General features: G+C 45.0%; 2 protein-coding genes across 2 annotated transcripts; both read right to left on the minus strand.

Annotated features, from left to right (window-relative positions):
• Positions 1-577: 577 nt before the first annotated feature.
• LOC134187909 (E3 SUMO-protein ligase ZBED1-like) lies at positions 578-2,926 on the minus strand. Its single transcript, XM_062656084.1, has 2 exons — positions 2,639-2,926; positions 578-2,569 (listed from the first exon to the last, which is right to left on the minus strand). Exons 1-2 carry the CDS (start codon positions 2,771-2,773, stop codon positions 767-769), a joined length of 1,938 nt encoding a protein of 645 aa, XP_062512068.1. The 5' UTR covers positions 2,774-2,926; the 3' UTR covers positions 578-766.
• A 2,203-nt stretch (positions 2,927-5,129) lies between these two features.
• LOC134187645 (baculoviral IAP repeat-containing protein 3-like) lies at positions 5,130-6,515 on the minus strand. Its single transcript, XM_062655796.1, has 2 exons — positions 5,801-6,515; positions 5,130-5,755 (listed from the first exon to the last, which is right to left on the minus strand). Exons 1-2 carry the CDS (start codon positions 6,513-6,515, stop codon positions 5,160-5,162), a joined length of 1,311 nt encoding a protein of 436 aa, XP_062511780.1. The 3' UTR covers positions 5,130-5,159.
• Positions 6,516-11,499: the final 4,984 nt, after the last annotated feature.

Consider the following 11,499-nt stretch of genomic DNA (forward strand, 5'->3'; position numbering starts at 1 on the left):
GGTATGGCGTAACCGCTAAGTTGTTTGTCTTGCAGAAAGAATTGCAAAATTCTAATGCAACAGTTGGCTATCGCCAATTGTGGCAAGTCATCTATGACAAATATGGTCTTAGCGTGAGAATGTATATTATCATCAATCAAAATGTATACTGTAGTCCCACTGTAAAAGTTGAATCTTTCATAACAGAAGCATATATTGTTTGTAAATTTAACCTAATAGATAACTATTGCTGGGTAAACAATAAAAGGTAAATCTCACGATTTTAGTCTAAAGATGTTTTTACTCTTGATTAGAAACAATATTTAATACAGTACTGTTTACAACATTATTTTAATTAATAATAATGTTATTGTAATAGGCAGGCAGACAACCTTGCTAGAAAACTGTTTGTTGTACATTTTGCTTACTATGCATGCATTATATTAAATCAACACTTGCAGTACATTGTATTGTATTGTAGAGATCTAGTCATGCACCTTTTGCGTGTTATGGACCCTCATGGCACTCAGCAAAGAAAAGGAAAAGCATTGTATAGAAACAAAGTAAGTCTCAGTACCAGCGTTGTGCGATAATGAAAATAATTGGTATTGCCGATTATTGCCGATTACTTGAAGTCAGTATCACGATTTATCGATTAATCGGTAAGTCTGACCTCGTATTTCATTAATGCTCATTTACACACACCTTCACAATTTTACACAACAGCACAGCTCCATTCGAGATCATAGTAACACAGTGAAGACTCTATCAGGCAATAGTTACATAACTACTGCAAGTTTTCTGCAAGGAAACACAACATCGATGCATTATGGGGATCCAGGTTCGCTCGTTTTGAGCTGATAATGTTCCCAGCTGTTGAAAAGAGCCTTTCTGCAGGAGTACTTGTGGCTGGTATACAGAGTAGTCTTTGGGCAATTTTGGAAATGGCAGGAAACCGAGAACTGTTTTGCTCCCACCACTTCAAAGCATTCTCATCAATGTTCAAGCATGGCTCATCAAGATACTTCTGCAAGACGTTTTCTGCTTTGTCCCTGGAGGTCACTTGTTTCGCTTGACTCAGATTGGTAAACATGTCACCAAGAAGCTGGCCTAATTCACTCTTGTGCTTTTTTGGCAGTGGAAGCTGGTCTTCATTCTTTTCTTCAGAAGCTGCTGGTTCTGTGTCTGAATTTAGAGACTCATAGTGGTCGATTGCCTCCTCCAAAACAAATGTGTGAAGCTTTTTCCGATTGTCCTCACTCATGAAAGGCAGGCTCTTGAATCTTGGGTCAAGAAAGCATGCACAGTCAAGCAGGTTTGAAATTGAAAGTGATTGGTATCGAGAACCAAGGTTGCTGACCATATCCCTCTTCATGTTCTTGATTACGGAGGAGTCAGTTTCCTGTAGTTGCAGCACATTCTCAGTGAGGTGATGAAGGAGTGGTCTAATTATTGATATAGTGACATACTGTTCTCCTTGAACTTGAATGGTCACATCTCTAAATGGCTTCAGGACATTTACCAACTGCTCCAGCAGGGTGAAGTCTTCTTCCTTGGGCAACAGGTCTAATCGTTTTAGCTCTACCAGTGTTGCACACACAGGACCTTGTTGTTCTATGATCCTTTGAACCATATCATAGGTGGAATTCCATCGTGTCTCCACATCCTTCACCAGCTTATGCACTGGAGACTCCAACGCTGCTTGTTTCTTGGTTAGGAGGTTCGCAGCAACTGTGGATTTCCGAAAGAATTTGACCAGCCTGGAACATCTGGCAAGGGCCACCTGTATCTGTTGCTGTTTCAGCCCTGCTTTCACACATAGATTGATAGTGTGACCAAAACAACCTAAGCACTTCCATTTCAAAATATCTGCTACTGCTTTTTGTATGTTGGCTGCGTTGTCTACTGTGGCACCAGAAAGTTTTGTAGAATCAAGTTCCCATTGCTTCAGAATATCCTCCAGACTAGCAGCCAGGTTCTCAGCTGTGTGCTTGTCAGGTAGCTCCACATTCTCCAGGACGAGGTGCTGAAGCTGCCAGTCATTACTAATGGTGTGAAAGGTGACACCGATAAAAGAGTTGTTGGCACAACTGGTCCAACAATCTGTTGTTATGGCGTACCATTCTGCCAAAGATACCACGGTTGCAACTGATTCCTTGACTTTCACATAGAGAGCGGGAAGCACTCTTTGGGTGAATGTTTTTCGGCTCGGAATTTCATAGCGAGGTTCAAGAACCTTGAACATACTTCGAAATCCGAGGCACTCTACGGCACTAACCGGCTGCATGTCTTTAGCAATGAAGTAGGCAACGGCGTCAGTGATCACAGAGGCTCTCTTACTGGATGTTGGTAGCTTTGCTGCGAGTTGGAATGGACTGACGAATGCAGCTTTCTCTCCTACAGTAGATGACATCGAGACGGCCTGATCCTCTTGCGCACGTTTCTCCTTCTGCTTCGCGGGATTTGAGTCTCTTGAGAGACTTGTTTTCATAAACACTAGCGGGTGACGAGATTTCATGTGAGCGGCCAGGTTGGTGGTGTTACCACAGTACTTCAGAACGGCGCCGCATTTGTTGATGGTGCATACAACCTATAGACAGAGCGAAGCCAAAACTGCAATGGCGAAGAGTACCGCCAGACATGCTGCAAGATCTATTACGTGTTTCGGATCCTCAATCTTCCCGTTTTCACCACGGAAGCCAAAGTACCGCCAAACTTCGGAAGAGCACTGCCTAGGAGGCAGGAGACCCGCTTCTTTCAAGTAATTTCTGTCTGGTACTTCCCTTACACTCATTTGAAGTCAAGACTAACAGACACTGCACTGAGCAAACGACCTACACGTGACGACTGAATGCGCATGCCCGATTAATCGATAGGGAGTTCCCCGGCCATCGATGCCTTATCGATGCGTCACAAGCAATCGATAAATCGAATAATCGATTTAATCGCACAACGCTGCTCAGTACCTTGTACCCAGCTTTTATAGAATTTATTTTACTAGAATTTATTATTATATAATTATATATTAATAAATTCTAGTTTTGTGTGTGAGCTAGTAACCTTGTATAGCTGTTCAACACCAGTAGAGATATAGTATGCAGGAAATTTGATTAGATGCATATGGTTTGGCATGAAATTGATACTGAGTGTGGTTAGAAATGCGTTTATGGTAGTTGTAGCCAAGTATATTTTTGTGTGGTGTGTTATTCTAGGGTCCAAACTATTGTTTGGCACTTAGATGGATATGATAAGCTTGCACCTTTTGGTATATGTGTACATGGCTGCATTGATGGGTGAGGCAAGTCAATGAATGTGAATTACATTTCATGACAATATATGGTTCTTGGTTTAGGTATTCTCGTAAAATTCTTTGGTTGTAGGTTACTCCAACAAATCACAACCCTGGAGTTGTAGTAAAGTACTTCTTAGATGCTGTTGGAGAGATTGGTGGTGTGTGACGTTCTAGTGTTGTACAAGATTTACTGATCTCTTCCCAATTTTTATGTCTGTAGGCTGCCCTCGAGTTGTCCGTTCTGACCGTGGAACGGAAATTTTTTTGCTGGCTGCAGCTCAAGTAGCCTTTCGATCAGACGGTAATGATGATCTGGCTGGTGCTAAGAGTTATCGTTATGGAAAGTCGACTACAAACATAGTATAAAAATTTGATGGTACATGTGCTCTATCTGTGTTTATTAATAATTATTTGTAACAAACAGCGAATTGAGTCATGGTGGTCTCAGTTGGTGCGGCATAAAACAGGCTGGTGGATAAATTTGTTTAAGGTGTTTTTACCTTTGCAGTGTCTAGAGTACATAATAAAGTTTGTTGTGTTAGCAATTGTTGGATGATGGGTTTATTTACAACAATTGTCCCATCAAAAAGTGAGTTTGCTTCAGAACTTTCGACCTGTATTGTTATTCCATCATTGTCTGTTTGTGTACATGTGCTCTACTGTTGTTTTACTTTCAGTCACTGTGTTGTTGTAGAAGCTGCTTGCATTATCTATTTGTTGACATCATTGAACGGAATCTTGACGATTTTACGTATCGGTAGAATCATCACCGCACGCGGAAGACAAGACAAAGTGAATGTCCACCTGGAATTCCAGATGACTTGTATTCTTTGTCAGAAATGTCAGGTACGCTACATTTCAGCATTATAAATTAAGTTTCCTAAAATTTGGAGTAGCAATAACCTATTTAGGTTTTTTGTAATTACTAAATAATTTTTAAATTATTTCAAATCTGAACAACATCAATGGGATAACCCTAGGACTACTGTTGATAGAATCAGTTGAACTTTGTCCAACAAAGAGTCCTTTTTCAACAGCTAGACATAGTAATTGAAACTAATCTAATAGACACACAATCACAAAATAATTAATTTTTCTTTACTGAATTTAATCAATCAATTAGTTAATATTACTATTATTGCTGTGTCACACACAGGAATACCTGGTGTAAAACTACAGAGAAAGAGAAAGGAAAAAAGAAAAACTAGACCCAAGAAAGAGGTTTGACAACCTCCTCCCTCCCCTGACAAACATACATTGGCCTTTCAGCCATTCCGTAGCTAAAACTGCACGGTCTCTAGTGCCCTAAAAATTGATCTACTCACAAAGTCTCTAATCGATCTGTAATTGTCCGTGGAGAGTCTCTGCAGCCAATACCGTGAAACAATTCTATTTCCCTGATGGAACTGAGGCATGAATTACGCTTGATTCCCAAACAAAAAAATTGAAAACACTGGATAGAAAATTAAAAACGAAAAGAATGTGACCTGAAAATTTACAGAAGTCAATTTCGCAGAGTACACTGTGGTACTAGCCACTATGGACTTTAATTAACCTTTACATTCTGACGCCATATCCGTTCACATGACACATGGAGCCCCTCCCCCGCAACATGAGGTGTGCTCCACATCACATGATGCATAGTCACACTACAAATAGACTTCCCAGTTTCTCCCCACACCATGACACTATGAAAAAATCTGATACAAAGTGCTTGCAGTGACAATTGTTTATTAGACTCAATACTCTTACTCCTATACTCGTATACCACTCAATATATATACCACTATACCACTCAACTCTTTAAAACAGTCAACAAAAAATGGAGCTATAGATTTGCATAGATTTGAGAAAATACAGTATATCTTAACAAATAAACTCTTATCTGCTACGCAAAGTAGGATCGAATTTTCTTCTCAATTGCTGTTCTACAAATCGGACAATATTGGATACTAGCTGCACACGCTTCACAACACAGGATGTGTGCACAGGGCATAAATAGAATCATGACCTCTCTTTTCATGCATATCTTACATAAATGAGAATCTTGTACTTGCTGTGAAATGTCACTGCTTTCGTTTACGTCTGGTGGTGCTGTAGGTTGTAAGACAGTTGAAACTCCAGACAATGTTGCTGCTGTTTGTGTTGTGGCGACTGATGAAGCTGGTGACATTAGTTGACTGGCAGCTGGTAGACTTGCTTTCTCGGCTTCCGATTGTGCTTCAAGAAGTGCTTCCACATATGTTGTAAAACTTAAATTACAATTATTGGGTTGACTTATAACCCGATGTGCTAACTTCCTTGAAAACCCCATAATAGTCGCTTGCTGCACAAAGTCTGTCACATCGTTAGACTCTGAATCTAATGGCAATGTGGTCGATTGTGTTTGTTGTGCTGGTTGTGTCCACGGTTCATCATGTGACTGAGTTACTGATGGGCCATATTGCCGAACGTGTGTACAAGATGGAAAGAATTTTGCATGTTCTTCTCAAGCAGAGTCGCCTTGCTGCCATCCTTTCAGACAACCACCACATGAGAAACACTTGATTCCATCTCGTGATCCTGTGTAATAAAATCCTGCCAGGGCAAGACTATCAGCTGATACGTGAGCTGTGGATGGCCAGTTTCGAAATGATTTTTGTCTTTGTTCGTAGCTCTTCATACTGTTGGCTGTTGCCTCTGCATTGGGTGTGGTGCAAGTGTCATATCGACGTTTCCTTTGAGCGACAGCTTTAGCAAACCTACAATCACGCGATCGCCTGATGTGTTCTTCAATAGGAACGTCACCGGGAAGCCATTCCTCAATTCTCACATCACAATGAAAACACCGGACTGCATCTCGTTCCCTCAAATAATAGAATCCGGCCTCTGCCAAATCACCAGGAGACACGACTGTACTTGGCCAATGAGCAAATGTACTAAGTCGACTGTGTTCATATTGTAAAGTAGGAAACCTCTGAGTGGTATTAGTTTGGGTAGCTTGGTTGAGTTGCATTGACTCTAGTCCAAGGGGAACATTTCTGGTATCTTTACCACTGAAAAACGTACAGTAAGGATTATGTCTTCTGTGCTCCCCTTCAGCTGTATCTCCAACCTCCCAACCTCTAAGCGAAAGGCCACAGCTGAAGCAATGAGCACCATCACCTTTCCCTGTAGCATAGAAACCGGCACGTGCCAAATCATTAGGCCTAACAGGGCAAGTCTGTGGAAAAGAGTGAAACGTCTCTAGACGTCTTATCTCCATATGCATCAAACTCGGTGATGTAGCACTTTGAGCTTGCTGCCTGGATGGAGAGGTGATTAAACTTACAACAGGTTCTGGTGATCTACTCTCTGTAGTATGACCATCTAGGATTCTGAGAAAAGGACATTGTGGAGAATAGTGCTTGTGGCGTTCTCTCACGTTATCCTCTGGACTCCAGAGTCTTATAAGAACGTCACAAGTAAAGCACTTCACTTCATCTCTAATCCCTGTGTAGTAGAAACCTTCTTCTGCCAAAGTTTGAAAAGGCTGTCCTGCCCACGTGGGCCACCGACGGTACGAGTTCAAACGAGCAGCTAGCGTGCCGTATTCATCTCTTCCATCGACTGTTACTTCATTCTCTAGTCTTTTTCTCGTGTCACCTTGGCGTAGATCCAGAGGCTAGCCTGTCGAGTAGCCAGCTGCCATCAACTGTCGACTACAGTGTTAGCAATGATCAGTATACAATCAGAGAAATTGAGAGAATGAAACGACCTGCGAGTTTATGTGGCATAGATCTGTAAGTCAAACAATCCTCCACAATGAGCATGCAAAGGTTCGTCGTCATAATCTCTCAGCACGATAAACTTAGAGAATACGCAATCTGTATATACTTACATACGTCGACGTTGTACTTCCTTCCGAAATGATCGAACCAGATAGGTCGACAGCTACGTAAGTAATACGTCGAAGGATGACGAGAGTACGGGTCTTTTTTCACCACATCAAAGGATCACGATGACAGCTCGCACATACGACAGAGTGTGACGCGAGATGACCACCGCGGATACAAAATGATACATCGATATCGATCATGTGACTGGCATGCAATTTAAGAGGCTGTTGAATTAGAAATTGCGGATCTTGTGTGTGTGTGTGTGTGTGTGTGTGTGTGTGTGTGTGTGTGTGTGTGTGTGCGTGCGTGCGCACGTGCATGCATGCTTGCGTGCGTGCTCACAGTTGACTTTGATAGACACACAAGATTACATCTGTGCTTGTGAAATGTGTAGTCTGAGGACCGAGTAGACAACGTGCTACGTACGAGTAGCTTTCCGTACTGTACTGTACCAAGGCTAGAACAGAACTGAATACAAGTGGCAGGGCTAGAAACCTAAGTAATAGATAGTAGTAGCCGCAAGGGCGTGTCCTCACTTAATGACATTAACTGACCTCAAACACTACATTTCCCTCCCTTCCTTTAGATAAACAATACGGAGAACAAATTGAACGTATACAAACTAACGAAACGAAGTCACAAACGATTTAAATCGCGCAGGAGGGACTATAGTTCGCTTCGGTCGTTCTGATTGTTGTGTCTCTGGCTCAGACATGTCTTGTGTCGGGGTCGTGGCTGCAGCTTGGTCTCCAGTATCTGCCTGGGTGTTGCTGTCGGTGTTTGCACTTTCACTGCTGCCTGCTGATATCTCAACGTCCTCATCTCTTTCCTTCCTTTCGCATACCGGCTTCGTCAGCTGGACGTTGCGTTTAACCTTGACTTTTCCCGGAGATTCGAGGACAAGCTGATCCCCGTGACGAGAAACAACTGTGTACGGATCCGGCAAGAAAGTAGGACTGAGCTTATTCGCAGGAGTCGTATTTCTGACAAGAACTCTGTCTCCCTCTGTGACAGGATGGTCCAGGGCACGACTCGACTGGTCAGCATAATCTTTCGTGGTTTGCTTACGTGCAGAGTCACGATCACGAACAGATACGTCATCACTTACCGTATCCGTGATAGCGGGTAGCTTGCTGCGCATTGGACGGCGAAAGAGTAGCTCGGCGGGACTGACACCTGTTGTTGAATGAGGTGTAGACCGGTAGGCTAGTAGAAATCTTTGTAACTCCACTCGCCATGGTTTCTGTTCAAGATTCGCGACCTTGATGGCCTTCAACAGAGTACGGTTCTGTCGTTCTACTTCTCCATTTGCCCGTGGCCAAAGAGGTGTGTTCCGGCGATGCTGGATTCCTAGCTCGTTGAGGAAAGCAGTGAACTCGGAAGCAATGAACTGCGGTCCGTTGTCGGTGCGAATGCTTCGCGGGATACCGTACCGTGCAAAATGAACATTGAGACGGTTGATGACGGACTGCGCGGTAGTAGACCGTAGAATGTCAACCTCGAAGTAGCGGCTGTAGTAGTCTACGGTGACGAGTAGCGTTTCTCCTGTCGGTAGAGGTCCCAGCAAATCTGTGGCTAGGTCTTCCCACGGTCCTTGTGGTAGTGCCGTTGATTTGACTGGAGCTGGAGGAAGCGGTTGACTGACGGCTTGACAACTGATACAAGTTTTACACGTCATTTCCGCTTGTCGGTCGATACCAGGCCACCATACTTTAGTGCGGAGGCGTTCCTTCGTCTTTACTATTCCTTGATGGCCTTCATGAGCTAACTCCAGGATGCGGTCACGGTAGCATGAAGGAGGTACTATCCTGGTACCGCGAAGAACGACTTGACCGATAGCTGTAAGTTCGTGGCGAACCGGCATGAACTTGTGAGGGAGATGTGTCCAGTCGTTGGTGCTTATGCATCGGCGGATGGTCTGTAGCTCATCATCACTAGCTGAAGCGGTTTCAATGTCCTTTATTGCTATAGCACACGGAGCGGTACACTGCGTAACTATGTGGACTGACTCTTCAGTATCGCCTGTGTCCACTGCGTCGTCGATCCTGGTGGTCGGTAAACGTGACAAGGCGTCAGCAATGTTGTTTGGTCCGGTGACGTACTTTACTTTGAAAGTGTACGCCTGGAGTCGAAGAACCCATCGTTCGATGCGTGCAGATGGCTTTGACGATTGAGAGTATATCACTTGGAGAGGTTTGTGATCGGTGACAAGGTCAAAAGTTGTGCCGTACAGGTACTGGTGAAAACGTTCACAAGCCCAAACAAGACCTAAAGCTTCCTTCTCCGTCTGACTGTAGCGGCGTTCGACACTGGTGAGCGTGCGGCTGGCATAGCAGATTGCACGAGACGAACCGTTAGGTTGTTGTTGTACGAGAACTGCTCCGAGACCAACAGGGCTGGCGTCTGCGATGACCTGTGTACGTGCAGTGTGGTCGAAGTACGCGAGTGCGGTGGCTTTAGCAAGCTGTTTCTTTAGTTTCGTGAAAGCTCGCTCTTGCTCGTCGGTCCACGTGAAAGAATTGTTTCTGTGTGTGATTCGGCGTAGAGGCTCTGCAGTCGTGGAGAGGTCGGGTAGGAATCGAGCGCTGAATCCCACGATCCCAAGAAAGCTGCGTAGTTCTGCTGCGGTACTTGGGCGTGGTGCATCGATGATTGCCTGAATTTTGTCCTTGGATGGCTCTACTCCCTGTCCTGACAGCTGTAGGCCATAAAACTCGACTTTAGTTCTGCGAAACCAACACTTCTGTAGGTTGAGGGTGAGACCACATTCTCGAAGGCGATCGAGTACTCGGAACAGGTTAGCGTCATGTGTCCTTTGGTCTGGCCCGTAGACAATGAGATCGTCCGCAATATTCAGTGCACCCGGACAATCGGTCAAAAGTTGGCTGACAATGTGTTGGTACTTCTCTGGCGCCGATGTGATGCCAAACATCATGCGTTTGTAGCGGTAGAGACCGTCGTTGACAGCGAATGTAGTGATATCACGTGACGCCCCGTCAAGCTCGACCTGGTGAAATCCCCATCGAAGATCAAGCTTTGAAAAGACAGTGCTGCCGTTCAGTGCTTGTAGAATTTCATCAACCGTTGGAATTGGGTAACGTTCACGGATAATTGCCTCGTTCGCACGGCGCATGTCAACACATAGGCGTATTTCTCCGGACGCCTTCGGCGCGACGACAACTGGACTAACCCATGACGTAGGACCGTCGACTTTCTCGATAATGTCCTTCGTAAGGAGTTCTTCCAATCTGTCCGAAACAGGCTTTCTAAGTGCGAAAGGAATCCGTCGTGGCTTTTGTGCGACTGGTCTGACCTGCGGATCAATGTGAATATGCGCTTGGTAGCCATCCAACTTGCCGACACCGTGAAAGAGCTGCGGGTATCGCTGTTCGATGTCGACCCGGAACTGATCACCAGACGTGTTGACCGTGTGTGCGGTGTGCGGTCGCTCAGGTTTCAACCGCAGTACTCCAAACTGTTGAGCTGATTTCCTGCCGAGGAGAAGCTGCCCCTTCGACCGAATTACCACAAATTCGGTGGGCGTTGTTCTTCCGTGTATCGTAGCGTTGGCCGTGAACTGACCAACGACGTCAAGTGGTTGACGTGAGGCGTAAGCGTACAGCGTCTTGCTCGTTACTCGTAGCGTTACGTTCAGGCCTTGTGAACAGAGTTTGTGAAAGAGATCGTCACCCATAATATTGCAAGAAGCTCCAGAGTCGATTAGTGCTTGTGTGGTAACGCCGTTCAAACTAATCATGGTTGTTGGTGTTGAAGTTGACAGCTGCTTTGACATTTGGCCGTCGTAATCACCAATCGTAAAGGCGAATGACTCATCCTCATCTTCTCCAGAATCCGGTTGGGAAGATGCGGTGACTTGATGAGCGCGGTCACTGCGGCGAGCAGGTGGTCTGTGTTTCTGTCTGCGGTCGGAGGCGTGGTTGGTACCGCAACGTTGCGGTGAGCCCGAAGATGACGCGGAAACTCCTTGACTGCGGCACTGTGACGCAAAGTGGTTGCGCTTGTGACACTTGTTACAAGTCTTCCCACGTGCTGGACAAGCTTCAGAGCGTGCATAGTGTCCTGATCGACCACAATGTGTGCATGCTGGGGCGTCGCTGTGGGTTTTTGCTTGACCTTTTGGCAATTGTCTGCGGTATCGGACAGCTGCAATGTCGTCTGGCTTTTTTCCACTGGCATTGGTTACGGCGGCAGGTGTGAGAGCGTGCTGCATTCCTCTTGCTTGTTGGTCAACTGACTCCCAAACACGTGCTGTCTTCAAGACGTCTCGCAGTTGTATATCGACAGTTTCAAGTAATTTGCGGCGGAGTCGAGCATCACGGATGTGTTCGATCAGCTGATCTCGAAGTTGGT

The sequence above is a fragment of the Corticium candelabrum genome, chromosome 12, assembly GCF_963422355.1.
Source record: "Corticium candelabrum chromosome 12, ooCorCand1.1, whole genome shotgun sequence".
NCBI classification, from domain to species: domain Eukaryota; kingdom Metazoa; phylum Porifera; class Homoscleromorpha; order Homosclerophorida; family Plakinidae; genus Corticium; species Corticium candelabrum.